This window comes from Pogona vitticeps, chromosome 6 (genome assembly GCF_051106095.1).
Source record: "Pogona vitticeps strain Pit_001003342236 chromosome 6, PviZW2.1, whole genome shotgun sequence".
Classification (NCBI taxonomy): Eukaryota; Metazoa; Chordata; class Lepidosauria; order Squamata; family Agamidae; genus Pogona; species Pogona vitticeps.
This window is the reverse complement of record NC_135788.1, coordinates 101250101-101269280: the sequence shown is the minus strand read 5'-3', so window position 1 is coordinate 101269280 and position 19180 is coordinate 101250101. Positions and strand designations below refer to the sequence as shown.

The window sequence follows — 19180 nt, the reverse complement described above, 5'->3', positions numbered from 1 at the left end:
CAAGTACCAAAACTATAACTCCCAGCTATAGACTTTCCCACAGAAGTTCATTCCTTCTTACCACAGATTTCCTTCATTTCAGCAGTACGATTTTGTACAACAATCAGCAATACGTATCTACTGGAAATCATCCAGTAGTTTATCAGCAAATTTACATCTGTCTTTCATATTCCTGTTAAACAGTTAAAGCTGTTTTTCCTGAAAGAAAATAAGGATAAGAGAGGCTTGGTTGTATGGGGAGAAGACAACGGGGTGCATTCCAAACCTTTATTTCACAGGGAAGAGGGACTCCATTCTTTTTGCTTCACTTTTAAATAGCTTCAGAATAAGCTTAAGCCAACATTCCCCTTGACCAGCAGGAGGAGGTCACGCCTTCACACACATGCCTTCTACCACAATGGAGGTATATTTTAAAAAAGCTCCATCCAACACGTGTTGAGCAGGAAAGCCAGGGATGCTGATGCACTGTTGATCTGATGTCATCCTTCTGAAAACTGGCGATAAAGTGATTCCAATTTGGAGTCCGTGAAGTGAGGAACAAAGTGAATCTTGAGGATTTCAGAGAAACCCTCCTCCAGTGATGGTGCCACATATTTATTCCTGTCCAAGATAAATATGGGGGTTAAGTGATATTTCAAGAATGGATGCAGAAAATTACCCCAAACACACTATGTTCTTCAACAAAAATAGTATAATCACATACTCTTACTTGAGCATGTTACTGGATTTTCATGGGCCAAAAAAGAAAGGGATTACAGTGGTGCCTCGCTTAACGAGTGCACCGTATAGCGATGTTTCCATATAGCGATCCCTTTTTCGGGATCGCTATACGGAAACATACCCGATCTTCGCAATGGGGAAAACCCGCATTGCGAAGATCGGGTATTGCGGCGGCCATTTTGGAGCCGCCGAACAGCTGATCGGCGGTTCCAAAATGGCCGCCGGAAGCCCGGAAATGGCTGCCGGCAGCCGTTTTCGCGCCCTGCCCTCGCTTAGCGAAGGCGGAAAATGGCTGCCGGCACCTGGGATCCTCGCTGAATGGGTAAGTAACGAAGGTATTGGAACGCATTAAACGAATTTTAATGCGTTCCAATACCTTTGCCCTACCCGTTTAGCGATGATTCCGTATAGCGAGGGTTAATCCGGAACGGATTAACCTCGCTATACGGGGCACCACTGTATTTCATTTCTAGTTTGAAATAAATAATCTTACCTCTGCACAAACATGAGAAACAGTGATCAACTTGTTGCTAATTATGTGTTGGAATAAGAGATTCTGTTTGTTGCAGTACTGTTAATATGTTGCATTTTAAATAGGTATGTGTGTGTTGGTCACTCCCGCAGAGTTATTGTGAATCATGTTCCTTCCCCAAGATACTCACTTGTAGCTGTTTAAGACAATATCATTAACAGGCACATGCCCCTTCTCTGTCATCTCCCGAAACTGAAATTAAAAGAAAAGGTCTGTTAATGCACTATGAATGCTTAAAAAAAGAGAACATGAACATTCTCTTCCATGGCAGACTCGCTAAGTATGGAACGGAAGGAGAAGTGGACTATCCAAACTTCTAAGGCAACAAGTTTAAGACAGATGTTATATAATATAGAGTGACATGGTGGCACTGTGGGTTAAACCACTGAAGCCTCTGTGCTGCAAGGTCAGAAGACCTGCAGTTGTAAGATCGAATCCATGCGACGGAGTGAGCCCCTGTTGCTTGTCCCAGCTCCTGCCAACCTAGTGATTCGAAAGCATGCAAAATGCAAAAATGCGAGTAGATAAATAGGTACCACCTTGGTGGAAAGGTAAATGGAGTTCCGTGTCTAGTCACGCTGGCCACGTGACCACGGAGGATTGCGGACAAAACGCTAGCTCTATGGGTTGGAAACAGATGAGCACCGCCACCTAGAGTTGGACACGACTGGACAAATTGTCAAGGGGAACCTTTACTTTTTTATATAATATAGAGAAGCTGTAGCAGTCGCTGCATGATGTTCTCAGCACGATAAATGGCATTCTAGGTTTTAATAGCTGAAATCGACATTACTCATGTAGTACTTTCCATTACGCCAAGATGGAAATGCTATTCACAAAGCACTTCAGACACTGTGTAATCAGTCACAACTGGCACATTTACATAGATATAAGACAAACAGAATGCCAGCCAATAAATACACAAGATGATGTGTGTTGTCAGTGATTGCTAGCACTGCAGCCATATAAGCACAGGTTTCACTTTCAATGCTACACCACACTTTTAGGTGGAGGAGGGAAACTTGTGATCATGCAGGAGTTTCTCAACTACAATCCCATAACTATTGATCTGGCCGTGGCTGAGCTGAGCTGCGATTCAATACCATCTGAACCAGAGCTTCCCTTTTAAAGCCAAAAAAGGGTGTCCTTCATTGCCTTTCACTGCTTGTATGTTTTTATGGAGGTCTCCATTTTACTACAGTCTAGAGACAGATCCTCTGAGCTAGATAAGAACTGAAGAATTTACGGGTCTCGGCTTTTGTTGGGCCATAACTCCCATGTTCCCTCATCACTGGCTAAGGCTAATGAGACATGCAGCCCAAGATCATCTGCAAGGTTACCTCTTTTCTGAATGCTGAGCTAGAGTGATTCAGCTTTCCCCCTTAGCACTTCACAGTAATTTTTCAACTATCACACCTAAATAAAGATATGCTCAGTTACTCTACTGCTTCATTCAAGGCTGGGTGAAGCGCAGCCTGCATATGGCCTCCCAGCGAAGAACCCCCTTGGCTTTGATCATCCCTCTTTTTTGAACTTGGACCCACATACCATCTGTGGGCCTGGCGGGAGGGATTTTACCCTGTTTTCACTTATGCAAATGTGGTGAAATCGCTCCTTGGAGGCTATGAGACGCTTTTCTAAATTAAAAAAAGGAAGAAAAGAGTGTGGGGGGGCATCCTGGTTTTCACAATCTGGTAGGTGTGCACACCTTCCTCTTGAATTTGTCCACCTCAGAATCTGCAGCAGGGCTTTACCATAAACTGCTCTTTATAACAACTCCAGAACGAAGAGGGTGTGTGTTGGTGCCCTGTCTTTACCCTCTTTAGAAAAATCAGAATATTCATTGACCACCCTCATCATCATCATAGGCATCCTTCAGTCTCGAGAGACTATGGTAACATGCTCTGAATCGAGGAGTGTCCTCTCCAGAGCATGAAGCCCTACTGTTTGGCTTATGATAGGTCTCGTCAGCACTGAGAGAGAAATTTCTTTTTTCAATTTTGATGTATTTCCTAAAAATGAGGTGAGAGCAGAAGAATGTACAGGACGTAGGGGACTATGGGGTCCGCTAGGTGTTTTGTTTTCTTCTTTGGAGTAGGGAACCCAGAAAACCTTTCCAGCGTCCTACAGAGCTACTTACTCTATTGTTATGCTTGGCTTGTTCCAACGAAGCAGTAAAAAGGAAACAACGGCAGGGAACGCCAGCTTCCTTGGCACACTCGATATACCTGCATGGGAGAAAAGGTAAAGTGTTATTTTTTCCAGAGAATCTGGCTCCCACTCCCTGGGAGCTCCCATCATCTGCTCACCTCTCTTGGGAGAAGGAGCCTCACCTTCGTCTTGATTCCAGGTCAGGGTTGGTGTTGTCCACCGCTACGCTCTTCCCTGCCTTTAGTGAGGCTTGGCACGATGCCACACACTTCTGCCATGAACCAAGGGTGTCCTGCGTGGAGTGGAAAAGCAGATGATGAGAAGGAATGAGTCCTTGGAGAAGGTCTGGGGAAAAACTTTTGCCTTCCAGATGTTTTGGTGTACAACTATAACCAGTGGTTCCCCACCTTGGGTCCCCAGGTGTTGCTGGACTGCAACTCCCAGAAATCCTGGCCAGCCCAGCTAGTGGTGAAGGCTTCTGGGAGTTGCAGTCCAGCACTATCTGGGGACCCAAGGTGGGGAACCACTACTATAATCTTAGAACTTCAGAGCTGGAAGGGACCCTGTCCAGTCTAGCCCCTGTCAAGGAGGCACAGCGGGTAATCAAACTCACAATCTCTGGCTCTGCAGCCTGATACTTAAATCACTGAGCTATCCAGCACAAAGAAGGTTAGGGAAGGTGTCCAAAACATCCCAAGGCCAATGGTTCAGCATTACAGCAGCCTTTTCCAACCAGCTCTCTCCAGATGTGCTTGGCTGTATCTCATGCCATTCCCAGGCAGCACAGCCAAATCATGTCCGACATATAGGAAGGGGGATGACACAGGAAAGGCTTCATTAAAGAAAGTGGGGAAGGTGACCGAGTTCTCTCCACTTACCCGGTTGACGTAGTTGTAACCAACAGAGACCAAGTATTTTTTCAAAAAAGTAGACTTGCCAGCTGGAAGAGGAGGGGAAAGGAAGATAATTTGTGTTAGAAGTTGGATGGAGAACCAGAGAAAACTAGTTTTCCAAAGGTCTGGGGATCCCAACGGACACCTATAGCACCCCAAGCCTTGCTAGAACAACAAATAAACAGGCAAATGTTCCTTTCATTAAACTACCCCCTCTTTGTAATTGCGATTTCATCAAATGCCATCCTGTGCTCCTTATGTTTTCTGGACTTGTTCACCTTTGGGCCCAATCACTCCTGGTAACCACTGCTGGAGTCACCAGAGGAAGGAAGGAGAGAAACAGCTTTAGTTGCTTCTGGCTGCTCTGACTCTCCTGGGAGACAGCACAATTGTCAGCAAGGGTCCTTCACTTCAAACAGCTACTCTAGCTGAAACCTCCAAGCCCAAGGACAGCTCCATTGTCTCAAACTTCATCTTTCCATTGTTGTAAGGACAACCAAAGGAGAAACAGACTTGAAGCAAGTGAAATAGTAAGTGATACTGCTTTTTGATTTTCTCAAAGGACGCAGAAACTTTTCATTTGAAATCAGGACCAAACCCAGATTTTGAAACTACTCCAGGGAAGGGACTCAGTTTTCATTCTGTCTTGGCAGGACAAGACCGGAGAGAGAGAGTTAGCCCTTCACCTGTTGCTTGTTTTTTCCCAACTGACCATGAACCATTAAGCATGACATTTAGGAAATGGCAATAAATTATCCCATTAAAAGAGCACAGATCTGTTGGCTTTTCACTCACCAGCGGGGAAACCAACAGCCACTACCAATTCTGGGGAAGATGAAGTCAGGAGAGCATCTGGATGATCATAAAGCTGTGCCTTGGGATCCAGGGCCCGCTATGTTGGTAGAAAGACAGTGACAGCAAAGTTATAAAATAACTACTACTAATAGAAGCAGAGAATAATGGAGTTGGAAGGGGGCCTTCTAAGGCCACTGAGTCAGTGCAGAACCCAAAGTAGATCTGACATATGCATATCTAATATTCTCTTGTGTGCCTCCAGTGTTAGAGAGATCATCACCTCCTCCTTAGGTTATTCAGTTGAAATCTGGCTTCCTGTAGCTTGAGCCCATTAATGTGTGTCCTGCATTGTGGGATGACCAAGAACAGATCCCACTCCTCCTCTATATGAATACCTTTCAAGTACTTGAAAATTGCTCTCCTATCTCCCCTCAGTCTTCTTTTCTCAAAGCTAAATATACCCAGTTCTTTCAGTTCTTTCCTCGCAGGGCTTGGTTTCCTGTCCCCTGATCATCCTTCTTGCCCTCCTCTGAAGTATAATGAAATAATAATACAGATTCGAGAGGTCAGGACTAAGGCAAAGTTACACTGAATCCTTGTTTATCTTCGCAGATTCAAGGAGAAAACAAGACAAACAAGAGTGTGCGCTGTACTAATATATGCATACTCTCACTAATATAGTACACAGTTGACTCTCAAGGCTGTTGTACAGATTACTGACGTGTATGGCACCTGATTATGCTTTGGATATTCAGAAGGGAAATACCATTTTACAGCAGCCAAACTAGGAGACGGAGGAGTTATTCACCGGGTCAAAGCTGGGGAGCTCAAACGATGCCTTTTTCCAGCCCAGGAAATATTCCTCAGGGGTGTAGAAAGGAAGGCCAGCATTCAGAGCGAACTGTAGGGATGGACAATCACAGCCATTAACGTGGGGGAGGAGCCAGAGACCAGCATGAGCACATCAGTACAACTTGCCCTTTGGGACAGAAACAGTCTGAGGCCACTAACCAAGCTCAGAGAATGCAGTGGTGCCTCGCATAGCGATTGCTTCGTTTTATGACGAAATTGCTTTGCGACACATTTTTTGAAATCACAAAAGCGATCACTTTGCGATGTTCCCTATGGGGGAATTTCGCTTTGCGATGATCGCAGGGAAGCGATCATCGCAAAGCCCCCATTTTCGCACAGCTGATCGGCGGTTTCAAAATGGCCGCCGGGAAAAAACATGGCCGCCCGCTGTGTTTAGGGACGGATTTCTCGCTTAGAGGCACCGAAAATGGTGGCACTATGGAGGATCTTCGCTCAATGGTGAGTTTTAAGCCCATAGGAACCCATTGAAGGGGTTTCAATGCGTTTCTATGGGCTTTTTAATATCGCATAGCGAAGTTTTCGTTCTGCAGCGATTTTTGCAGAACGAATTAACGTCGCTATGCGAGGCACCACTGTACCTGTAGTTTGCTTCTCACCCTGTTTATTTGGCATACTTTTTGCCCACATTTTCTAGGAGTTTGGAAGGCCCAGGAAAGTGAAGCGAATGAACGCAACGACTCCAGATAGAATGGCAACATGAACTGTGGCTAGAAAGGAGGGACAAGGCAGCCAGCCATGTCTTAACTCTTGGCTGCCACCTGAGACTTCACTGCAATGTTTCAATGTGTTCTCTGCAGCATGAGGAGTACGAATTCATTCCAAAAAAGCAGCAGAGATCCTCAGGCTGCCGAGTTCAAAATGCAAACCAAGCACCGCGCTCTGTCCAATAAAAGCGTGACTACATTTTGCACAGAAGGTATTTGATTGCCCTGTTTAAACGGCTAGGTAGGTTTCTGGCTGTATAGCCAGAGGATGGGAGCTCGATTCCCCCCACTGTGCCTCCTGTGCGTAGGGCCAACCTGTGTGGTCTTGGGCAAGGCGGTACAGTTCCAGGGCACCCTCAGAAGAAGGGAATGGCAAATCACTTCTGAGCATTCTCTAGCTGGAAACCCCAGAGAAGAGTTGCCATAAGTCAGAACTGACTTCACAGCATATGATACTGTAATTATTAGGATGACAGACGGGATAACAGCTGATCACCCAGGATAGCAGTAGGGTATATACATTACCTGGCAACTGACCACTGGCTGCTCTATACAGGCTGCCATGCTGATCAAAACACTGTATATAAACAAAAGCTGCATCCAGTGCTTTGGCCAAGAACAGCATGAGATCCTCTGGCCTGCAGAAGGCCCCAGACTGGAATATCCAGAACCCCACCCTCCAGAAACCCCCCTACGTCTGCTACACTAAGTGCTTGGTAATGTTGCTTTTTTAAGATTACAAATCCTGGAACTGCCTGGGCAGTGAGGCTAGTGGCTTTGATTACAAAGCCTATTTATACAGCTTCTCTATGCTGGCTCAGTGGTTTAGGTATCTGGCTACGGAGCCAGAGGTTGGGAGTCTTGATTCCCCACTGTGCCTCCTGGAAGTACAGCCAGCCTGGGTGGCCTTGGGCAAGCTGCACAATCCCAGGGCACCCCCAGAAGGGAAGAATGGCAATCCACTTCTGAGTCTTTTCTATCCGGAAAACCTTGAAAAGGGTCACTATAAGTTCACTCTGCCAAAACATGCTTAAACTTCCACCACCCTCCCACACTCCTGAAAATCTTAAAATGGGGGGAAAGAGAGTAAAAATTAAGCAGGCAACTCCGGGCACATCAATATTACTTGCCTAATTCACAGTAAAGAATACAATTTTGGCACTGTCATTTTTGCAGTAAAATTTCCTGAATTATTTCAATTCTACACTTCACATCTCCAAATTATTTGTGGGTTTTGAAGATGACAAAGGAGGGGAAATGTGGGAAATGAGAGAGTTCTGTGAGTTTTGTTGTAGCAGAGGTTTTAATATTCTGAATGTGGTAAAGAAAGATGGGACATAAATGCGCTTTAAAAAAAGAATGTTAAAAGTGGAAACCTGGTTTAAAAAAAGCAAAATCATGAAGGCTAGAAACTTTTTCCCCATGAGATTCCAAGGATGGTGCACAGCAGATTCAGTGTCTGTGCAGCAAACTACTGAATACACAGCACATGGAAGCCTACATGCACAACCCCTGTGTGAAAGCAATACACCACATTTTAAAAAGAGCAACAGTAATGCTTCAGCCACCCTTCTTCACAAGGCTGATGGCAACTACAGTGAAAGATGCAGAAAGTGGATTCCAAACCAGATTCCATCCAGGCAGGCCAGATTAGGAGTCCTAGTCCAAAGAACTAACTGTGGATCAAAGGCTGTCCAAATGATCACTTCTGTGGTCTGGATGGGAGGAGGAAAAAGATTAGGATTTGTTCCATACCAAACGGTCACTGCAAGAGAAATCCTTCTTCTTACGCCCAGGGGCCCAATTGGCTGGACGACCAGCTGCATCTTTAGAGAGAAAAGAGAGACAGGACAACCCCCATTGCTGGAAAACAAACAATCTGGTGATAGGCCACTGCCAACATCTAGAATTCAGCCTTAATACATTTCAGGATGCAGGAACATGTATGCCGTGTTGCAGCTGCTATAAGAGGTATAGATGAGAACCCGATCTCATTCTTGCCATCAGAAGCCATATGACTAGGATGAGAAATAAAGATTCTACACCAGTGGTCCCCAGCCTCGGGCCTCCAGATGTTCTTGGACCACAATTCCCAGAAGCCTTCACCACCACCTCTGCTGGCCAGGATTTCTGGGAGTTGAAGTCCAAGAACATCTGGAAGCCAATGGTTGGGGACCACTGCTCTACGCAACTCATGCCCAGCCTTTCATCCTTTACTCACCTCCCACATAGACACTTTGTTGCAAAGATACTGATAAGCCACCATTTGCCTGGGGAGAAAAAGAGACAGGACAGAGGGAAGGAGAAGGTCAAGATACGCCGTGGGATGGACTTCTCTGGGCTTCTCGCCAGCCCTTCTTTTCTCCCTGCAACCCACGGGTACCTTCTCGCAGAGATGATCCCACATCCCGAGCACAGGTTTGCGGTAAATGCCAGAGCCGGTTGCCACCAAGACCTGCCGAGAAAAGAGAACAGGGGAATGATCCAGTAGGCTCTGCATGCCATTCTGGCTCATCTCAAATACAAAGCAGCACTCACTCATTCATTCATGAATTTATACCCAACATTTCCTCAAAGATTTGTATCTCTGAATAAAGTTTGTGATCTCCACTGTATCTCCTGACATCTGGCAATTCTAGTAATGGCCAGACGGGTGAAAGGGATAAATAAAGAAGAATCTGGACAAGATATAGTCAACTTGGCTTCCATGTTGCACTTTTTATTTATTTATTTATTTAATTTATTTATTTATTTAATTTATATGCCGCCCACTCTACCCAGAGGTCTCTGGGCGGCTTACAATAATTAAAATTCAATACAATAAAATGATTAAAATACAATTAAAATACAATTAGAATTGCCATCATCAGGACCCACAGTTGTTATTTCAATTAAAAGCCTTCTGGAACAGGAAGGTTTTGACCTGGCGCCGAAATGTCATCAACGTCGGCGCCAGACGAATTTCAGTTGGGAGGGCGTTCCATAGTCTAGGGGCAGCTGCCGAGAAGGCCCTTTGTGTACTGCATGACTGGGATGCAGTAGATGTTTTTATTATGTAATTGTTATATTTAAATCCTGTTCTTCCTTGTAGGAGCTTAAGATGGTGTACACGGGTCTCCGTCTCCCCATCTTTTCCTTAAAACAACCCTGTGAGGTAGGAATAGCAATGGAAGAGCAAAGAGCAGGATTACCTGAGAACAACGGGTTGCATCTAGAGGTGACTATAGTCAAGAGAAATCTTATGGAAATCAGTGATTTCTAGGGAGGTACATGTGCTCATCTGTTGCAACTAAACCAGCAAAGAGTCTTGCAGAATCATAGAAAATAATGTGTTCTCCCTGCCATAAATTGTCATGGCTTCCCCACCATCACTTTATCAGATGCACACACCTGGCAGCTGAACTGCATCAGCAAGAAAACCAGGCAAGTCTTCTGGAGGAGGAAGTGGCACAATATAACCGGCAGCTCCCAGAAGGTGGAATGCTCTCCCTTGGGAGATTAGGCTGGTCCCCCTCCCTTTTATTCTTCTGCCAAAAGCTTGAAGACCCACTTTTTCAGGCAGGCTTTTAAATTTCATTTTAATATGTAATTTTAAAGCAAGTTATTGGATGCTGGTTTTAGCTTTTTACCTTGTTAGTTTGTTTTTAAAGTTACTGCTTTTAATCACTTTTAGGTATTTGATTTGCTTTTTAATGTGCTATTTACTGTGCTTCAATGTTACTTGTTTTTATCTTGTGACCTGCCTTCAGTCCTTTTATAGGGGGAAAAGGCAGGTTACAAATAAGACCAATAGAATACAAATCTTTATGTTCTTTATAAGCAGTGTACTGCCGTTCCATGTTCTCATTTCCATTCCTGTCCTTCCGCTTTTCTTCTTCAGTCTTGCCGATATGTACGATTTCAAAAATTTGGGGACTTCATTTGAAATATATATAATTAAGACCCTTTTAAATGATGTGCCACGTCACACTTACGAGGCCTCTAGAGCACTCAGTATTTCATATGACCACCCTGGTTCTGCCACAGCCACCTAAGACAAGCACATCCTTCTGCTCTGTTCTTTGCTTTCCTCACAAAGCATCCTTCAGGAGACATCCTGCCCACTGCCAGCTCACCTGCAGCGGGACGCCAAGCCGCTCAATCACAGCTTCCACTTTGGCTTTGAAAACTTCAGGTCTGAGCCGCCCACGGCCGATGCCCATCTGGTTGGTGAAGATCACAAGCTATCCACGGGGTGGGGAAAAGACGTGATGGAGGAAAGGAAAATAGCAATGAGGATTGTGGAGCAGTTGTTGTTTAGTCCTTAAGTCGTGTCCGGCTTGTCGTGACCCCATGGACCAGAGCATGCCAGGCCCTCCTGTCGGAAGGTGATTAGAACGAAATGGTACAGAATCAAATTAACTAGAGAGCTGGAAAAGACTCCGAGGGACATCTGGTCGAAGCCTCGGCCCACACAGGAATCCATCACCTTGATCTTTCCTGACAGGTGGCCACTGAATCTCTGTTTCAAAAAAGTCCAACCAAGGAGCCCTTCCCCGTCTTCTGAGGTAATCTACTGCTGAACAGTTGTTGCTGTAAAGCAGTTCCTCTTACGGTTTAGTTGGAACCACCCTTCCCATAATTTGAATTCATCCATTGAAGTCTACCCACTGGAGCAGCAGAAAATAAGCTTGTTCCAGCTGCCATATTAACAGCCCTTCAAAAATCTGAAGACATCTATTGTATCACCTCTCACTTTTCTCCACTCCAGGCTAAAAACACACACATACCTTGTAACCCTCACTCTGAAGCTGCTTCAGCTTTCGTGGTACCTCAGGGTACAGGATCCTGCAAAAAAAGAGAGATCCATTTCCAGTCACTGTTCCCCACAGGGACACTATTAGTACCACTAGTGTTAGCAGAAGCATGCAAAGCACAATGTGAAAATGACAGCACAAGCTCCAGCTTCAGACCCTTCATCTCACACAGTGATCAGCCCAGGTTCTCATATTACATGTTATTTTACCTCACACAGGTAGGAGCGACTTCCACCATTTTTATTTCTTACGTATTAATTTTTCACTCTGCCTTTCTTCCAAGGATCTTAGGATGGCATACGTGGTTTACCTCCTCATTCCCTACAGTTTCACAACAATCCTGTGAGGCAGGCCAGGATAAGGCCCAAGATCACGTAGTGGGCTTCAAGGTAAAATGAGGGCAGTCCTCTGGCCATTGTCTTGCCTTCTAACCACCATACCATTAGCTATCTCCTGAATGAAGCACAGAATGTCCCATAAATTAATATTTTTGGGTGGCTAACCTACTGTCAAGACAAACAAAATAAATACAAAAATACAAAAGATAATAGTTTAAAACATTAATGAAAATTTAGAAGTCTTAACAGCACCTTCAATCCAGGCAGTTTACCATCAGGGCTAGCCAGGCTATCTGAGCTGGGAGACAGTTTGGGGTTTCAGGGTGGGTGGGTCCAGCACTGTGTTTTCTGCCCCCCTCCCATGATGGTGTTGATGTCTCCCAACTCTGCATCTCCTCCTGCCCGCTGCAGGTGTAATTGCTGCTCCCCTGCAACATTCCCCCTTCCTTTGAAAACATGTCCCTCCTCGACAGACAAAAGACCTCACAACAGCAAAGTCAGGCAGGCGCAGGCTGCGTTAAGTAAATCCCCTCATCCTTCTCTCCCTCTAAAATAACAACTACTACAACAATAAACAAAAGCAAAATAACAATACAACAATGCCCTCCCCTGCATAAAAACACACTTCCCTCTCCATTTCATTCCAAAACAGGTAATAGAAGTCAAGGCAAAGAAGTCAGGGAAAGGGAAAAGAAAGTAAAGTAGTTGCTTCATTAGCCAGCAAGCAGAGAGGGCTCAGTCCTGAAGAGAAGGCCAGGTTCCCCCAGGCCGAAGTTCTGCAAGGGAAGTGGAGGGACACAGCCGCAGTTCCCTTGCCAGACATACTCCCCTGCCCTGGCAGATAACACACAGACCCCTCTTCTCCTCCACTCAGGAATGCTGACAGTGGTAGCCTCACACTAGCTCCAGCTTTTATATACTTTTATTATCATCCTTCCACTTTTTCTTTACCGAGTCCTGGACAGCACCACATCCTTTCCTCACAATCGCATGCAGTACCCACGCAATAGTCATGCAAGGTCAAGGCAGCCACGGACTCCACAGGGATTCTAACCAGGACTCCCGATTCACAGCTCAATTTCCACTCTCTCATGTTCACTGTCCACCAAGCCCTCCTACCAGTGCCCCTTGGTCCTTGGCAGATAGCTCGCACGCTCACCTCCAGTCGTCAGGGCTGGTCGGAAACACTTTCCCTGACTGGGTCGTGATGATAGTTCCATCCAGATCAAAACCTGCCACCTGAGGAACAAGGCAGCAAAGGATCAAACCAAGGCCTAGCCTAGCATGAAGCATCGTCTCTGATTTCTACCATGCACCAAAACATGGTTGCTTCCATCTTTCCTGGTCAAGCTCCACCACAAAGGTCCGTTCAACGCTACTGTGATAACTCTCAAGATTGAGAGTGCAAGTGCAGCAGCCGAACGGCAGCTTTCTTCGGGGACTCTGCAATGCAGTTTGCACAAAGACCTTAGGAAATTGTTTTTAGGAAGCCATCTCTAAGTGAGTAAGTGCAGGAAGACGCGTTGGGATTCAGGGTGTCACCTTACCACTGCTGAGTTCTAGACAGCTTCCACAGGTCAGTACGTTTGTGAGGCTATAGGAGGAAACTGGGACTTGTAGTTATACAAAGGTGGAGTCTGCTAGGTTCTGTGTAAGATTAATTTAAAAGCAATGAAATGTTCTCCTGAGATGCTTGTGCAGGGTTGCTTTGCCTGGCACGAAGACAAGAAAGCAAGGCCGAAGAGGCCCAGGGGAAGACGAAACAGCATGCCGCTTAAGGGGGAGAAGATAAGCCCCCTGGGCTTGGGATCTTTTCATGTGGAATGTGGGCCATGAACTGTGTTACACCCACTTGGTCTTAATTGGTTAACAACTGAAAGGCGTAAGAAAAAAGGAGGTCTGGAGATGTGTAGAAAATGGTTGGTCATGTATGTAATGATGTTTGTGGTTGGTTTGTGAATGTCATGGAATGTGAGAGGTTTGTCTTGTGAAGGAGGCAAAATAGCTCAGGTTCTAGATGCTAACATGTAGAGAGAGCGCAAAAATGATTACTTAGCTTATTTTAGTTGTTTTTATTTTACTTGGAAATAATAAGCTTATTTTAAACATTGTAACAGGTGGACATGCCTAATGCTTAAGCCTATTTAATGCAACAACTGTACAGTGGTGCCTCGACTTACGGAATTAATCCGTATTGAAAGGGTGTCCGTACCTCGAAATTTTCATAAGTCGCAGCACCATTTCTCATAGGAATGCATTGAAAAGCAATTAATCCGTTACGGCCGAAGGAAAAAATACCCCCCAAAAATGACTGCCACCACCGGGGAAGCCCGGGCTTCCCCACTGCCGTGACCGCCGCCACTGGGGAAGACGCTTTGACCACAGCCGTCGTGGGAGGCCTCCCAGGCTTCCAAAGCTGTCCCCGCTGCCCTCTGCCTCCCATCCACGCTGCCTCCACAGCTGCAGGAGGCAGAGGGGACGGGAGGCAGAGGGCAGCGGGGACGGCTTTGAATTTCCTGCCCTTACCCCCTGCCTTTCGTAAGTCGAAGCTCTGGCCGCAATTCGAACCAAAATTTTGCAGCTGGAGCTTTTCGTACCTCAAAATTTTCGTAAGTAGGGATGTTTGTAAGTCGAGGCCCCAGTGTATTCGAATAAAACTACTTTATTATCTTATTAAAAGCAAATATAATTCTTCAACAGAGGACTGGTCTCTTGAACAGCAGGGCTTACATCTAAATCCAGTGAGGATTTGAGAAGGTCAATACTGTAGTTGCTACTGTAAATTGAGAGGGCCTGGACAAAGAGAAAAACCACCGGAAACTCACTCTTCTATTCTGGTTGAGACTTATATTTTATTCTTAGGAAGCATGCAGAAAACCTCACTCTAAACCAGGAATGGAAAACTTGTGACCCTCTGGATACTGTTAAACTACAATGCCCATCATGCCTGATCACTAGCTATGCTGGCTAAGACCGATGGGACCTGAAGTCCACATCGCATTGAGAAACACAGGCTCCCCCTTCTCTTTCCTGAATATGCCCTGAAGGAGTCCTAAAAGAAGCAGTGCCCTTTGATAACTCCACTCTCAGAGACATGAGGCTGTCAGGCTTACCTTGGTGCTAGGCACGACTCCTTTCCTGGTAAAGACCAGGAGCTTGCCATGGTCCTCCCAGGAGTCACAGAGCTGGGGGGCCACCTTAGACAGAAGCTTCTGAGATGGCGGGAGGGCTTGCTCTGCCCGAGCTGCCGTCTCCTGCAGCTGCCTCAGCTTCTCAACCACAGATGGGTCGTCACCGTTGTCTTCTTCTCCTTCCTCATCCTCAGACGGGGAGGAGGTCTTGGTCCGCTTGACTGGTGGGGCCCTCCTGCCCTTTTCCTCCTCTTGCTTCAGAGGTCGCTTGGGACTGAAGAACTGCAGCAGGTTTTTCTTTGGGGAGGTAGCCTCTTGCTCAAACCGGATGCAGTAAGGATACAACCCATTCACTAAGCACAGAGTCTGCCCTTCCTGGAGGGTTGTGCTGTCTCCACGGTGCAGGTGTATCTCCTCCACGGATGTGGGGTTCACCCCTCGCTGCCAACACACCAAATACATTAGGACTTCCACCCCACAGCCTAGAACAGATCTAGAACAAGGGTGAGGAACATCTTTTCGAGCCTAAGAGCTGAAATGGTTCTTGGGGCCTGCCTGCTACTGGTGCCAGGATGAAAGAGAACAAAACAAAACAAAAAAACCCCACTAAACTGAGATAGAAGTTCTTATTTCATAGCTAAACTTGAAGATAGAAGTCTCAAACTTCTAAAATGAGAAGAAACATTTATAACCCTGTGAATCTACCTACAAAACAATTGTGTCATGGAGAAGGGGGCACAGCTTGCTGTGGATCCCAGACCGGGCCAGATTTGGTCCTGGGATCTGGCAATTCAGGTATCCTACCCTTGACCTAGATAGGTTTGCAAGCAAGAGAAGGTACCTTTCCCACTTCAGCAAGGAGCCCCAACTTGAAGTATCATCACACCTCACACAAACCCATAACACTGGACTTTTCACATTTTACCTGGGTGACTCTAACTGATCGGTAGGTATAATTTGCCAGCAACTCCACTGAAAGAGCACAGAAAGCAAGAACAGCACATGTTACATTCAAGAAAATACAGAACATCACACTCAAAGTGATTTAGACAGAATAAGACCATTTTAAACGCTACATAAAAAACCTCAAAACCTAGAAGCGATGTTGGTGATGGTTTGCTTATGTTTTTTTTAAAAGGAATGAGTATTTAGTGAGTGCATATTAGCAGCTGTCAGTGTACCAGGAAAGTAGCAAGAGTACAGACTACAAGAGAAATGAAAACATCTACTGTATTTCTGTAGCCTGCTTTTCTTCCAAGGAGGTCAGAGCAGACAGTGATGCTATCAAGACAAGATTTTGCACGCAGATTCTCAAAAGTCTTAATATAGAAATTGTATTCTTTGCTCTGAATTAGGTAAGTAATATAGATCTACCTTGGCCAAATCACTTAAAATTTAACTGAGTTTTCAACAGTATTTTGTCTAGCAGTTTCCTGATATCACCATGTTTACATTTGAAAAGAGCAAAACAAATCACTCTATGATCACCAAAGATTATTTTGTTTTATTCAAATATATTACAATAGCCCCCATCTACACAGATATCTGAGTGATGAAGGAGTCACTGTTATTTGCAACTTTGAAAGCTAGAAAATTGTGAGTGATTGAAAAAAAACATGATCAGGGAGAAAAACAGTGGCCAACAGACTGCAAAACAACTCAGGATATTTATGGATACAGCTTATCCGGAATCAAAGCAAGCTGCCCCTAGCTGGAGGTCACATGTGTGTTTGTATGTACACTTACCTTGTGTCCGAGAACATTTCTTATCAGTAACACGTGTCTCAGGTCCCCTGCCCAGAACAACAGTCGTACCATCAGGCAGAAGGATTGGGTCATGACGCTTGTCTTGACTGATGAGAAAGCACGGCATGGTCCTATGCTAGTCTGTCAACAAAAAAGGAATGGTTTGGATTGCAATCAGCCACAATGTCATACACCGACCGGCAAACAAAACTTCTTTCCTCAATTCTGGTGCACAGGACTGTCTTCAATACACTGCACCCCATAACGTAAGGTGCTAGAATTGTCTCATTTTAAGGACGTTCAATCTCAACAGAAAGAGAGAAAAAAAGAAATGAACAATGATGATGGAGGCTAAATCAGGGAAGTTTCACTGCAAGAGATCATGAACTACTTGGAGAGCAAGAGAAAGGAAAGATAGGCTATTAAAAATAGAAATAAGAGACAGCATATGGGAAAAATATTTTCAACAAGAAATGACAGGAAAGAATAGCTGAACTCCGGATTCCACAGGTATGAGCAACCCTATATTATCTGCCAGATAACATGCAATTAGAAAGCACAAATAAAGCAAACAATCACAACATCCATACTGGATGGGTATGCCTGTTTAAGAGATCACCTTCCTCATATACTCGAGAAGGAATAAAATCGTTTCCCGAGTGCACTTAAAATCCGAAATAACCCCTCAAAAGTGTGCTATTAAGTAGAGAAGAAGCAGCTCTACTTTGCATACCCTCCCATTTAATAAGCACGTGTCAGCAGTAAAAACAACGTGGGTTTAGATTTTTGAAGGGGTTCATCATGGCAATGAGAACGGGGGTCATACAGACTCCCCCACCTTCGCCAGTTACTGCACCCCCGTTAAGCAAATGAGAAGAGGAAGGCTTCCCTCCACGAGCACTGCGGATGGCGGTGTTACATTTTCATGTTCCCCCGGAAGTGAGCTTTGTGCACACCCACACAGTTCAAAAAGACTCGTCTAGTTCATTCAGACGTTAATGAACGGACCCGGATCCGCATGCGGAGAAGCGTAGAGACGGAAAAGTATAGCGGCTACCACCGGAGGCAATGAATGACCACTCTTGCTGCGATTCTTTATGGACGTAGAGTGGTGCTGCTCTCTCTCACTTTACACCTCTATGTTGAAATTAATCTATACGTGCACACTCAAAACCAGAGCTTTAATGAGTTCCAAGGAACGACATTCCCGGGAGGTGTGTGTGCAAAATAAGACCAGATACCGGAAATTATCATTTTCTGCCTAATTGTTGTCTTACCTGGAAAATCTGTGGTTTAACTTAAAAAAACCTCTGAATTTAAACCTCTGGCAAGAAACCTCCTCTACCGGTGGAATTACAGCTTGTTCCACCCACTGACCCACCCACCGTATTGCAGATTGGCGGAGACGGGCAAGACCGCTAGATCGTTGCAGTTAATCTTATCCTAAAAAAGTTATTCTTGTCACAATAAAAACTAAATACTAGATACAAGAATCTTCTCATTCCTCCTTCCATTATCCGCGTGGGAAAGCAGAGGCAAGGGATGAGCGATTTTGATAGCGAAGCTATGAATCACTTCTCTTGGAGTATCACTGCTAAGATTAACTCTACAAGGACCGTGTTACGCAGCATTTACTCAGGAGTAGGACCCACTGTCTTCGATGACTAGGACTGCACTGTTACCCTATATTACTCCTATACCGTGTATAAGATTTAAGCCAACCCAGGCAATATACTCCACTGACTCCAGTTCGAAGATGATGATGACTTAAGTGACCCTTACTCTTCAGTAAATGTCTCCGGAATGCAATCGCTTACCGTCTCAGAATTCGTTCAAATCCTGCAAAAAGAAAAGTTATATCTCACCCCATCGGCAGCAGCTGGTTTGCAAAATAACTCACACCAAGCCCATTTTAGGTTGCAACAAAAATCACAGTGTATTGTCTCTCTAACCCCTTTCATTCAGCCCAAATTCGGCGCTCATTGGCCCGCGGTTCCAACTTCATGCTCTTTTAATTAGCCTGCAGACACGCCATTCTGAGTCAAACGGTACCAGCATTCAAAATCAGATCGGAAGCTGGTAAAAGTGGGATACAGTATTCCATAGGTTTGTTATAAGCATAGCACGTTTAGATAATGTTCCGTCGCTGCACAAGAGGTGAGAATCTGTTCCGGAAACCTCCGTTCCGTCTCGGTTTAAACGGTGGTGGGCGCGGTAAGTCTACAGACAAGGCAAGGAAAATTTACTCACTCACACGGAGGAAGGCAAGGAGGAATTTCCAGCATTGAGAAGAAACAATAAAACAGTCGATGATATCTTTTTAAGAGCCCAGTTAATTGAATGCATTAAAAACGTGGCATCGAACTGACCAATTCTCTATGTATATTTCAAGATGCTGTAAAGTATAAAATTATAAATCACAAGAATAAATCAGCAGTTAGATATTAAACTGTGTAAAACCTTTCAACCAGGATTTGAAACGCAGGGCCTTCTAGATATTG

General features: G+C 45.0%; 1 protein-coding gene across 5 annotated transcripts; it reads right to left on the bottom strand.

Moving 5' to 3' along the window:
- Positions 1–229: 229 nt before the first annotated feature.
- PNKP (polynucleotide kinase 3'-phosphatase) lies at positions 230–18845 on the bottom strand. 5 transcript variants are annotated; one of them, XM_073004419.2, is made up of 17 exons: positions 18545–18845; positions 16680–16820; positions 15859–15905; positions 14916–15374; positions 12962–13041; positions 11438–11495; positions 10784–10891; positions 9052–9123; positions 8890–8938; positions 8424–8494; positions 5900–5992; positions 5092–5188; positions 4282–4343; positions 3586–3695; positions 3393–3480; positions 1383–1444; positions 230–600 (listed from the first exon to the last, which is right to left on the bottom strand). In XM_073004419.2, the coding sequence occupies exons 2-17, from the start codon at positions 16804–16806 to the stop codon at positions 480–482; spliced, it is 1704 nt and encodes a 567-aa protein (XP_072860520.2). In that variant the 5' UTR covers positions 16807–16820; positions 18545–18845; the 3' UTR covers positions 230–479. The 5 variants fall into 5 exon arrangements, with proteins under 5 accessions (XP_072860520.2, XP_072860521.2, XP_078234129.1 ...); XM_073004420.2 differs by having other exon boundaries at positions 18632–18769; XM_078378003.1 differs by lacking the exon at positions 18545–18845 and adding an exon at positions 18497–18515.
- Between the last annotated feature and the right edge of the window lie 335 nt (positions 18846–19180).

What these genes read in the sequence shown, in the direction of transcription:
- PNKP (XM_073004419.2), bottom strand. Translation starts at nt 16,806, where the DNA reads ATGCCGTGCTTTCTCATCAGTCAAGACAAGCGTCATGACCCAATCCTT. An exon ending in GAAATGTTCTCGGACACAAG is followed by an intron (nt 15,906 to 16,679) that starts GTAAGTGTACAT and finishes GTGCTCTTTCAG; the next exon opens with TGGAGTTGCTGGCAAATTAT. An exon ending in GGCTGTTGGTTTCCCCGCTG is followed by an intron (nt 4,344 to 5,091) that starts GTGAGTGAAAAG and finishes CTCCTCTTCCAG; the next exon opens with CTGGCAAGTCTACTTTTTTG.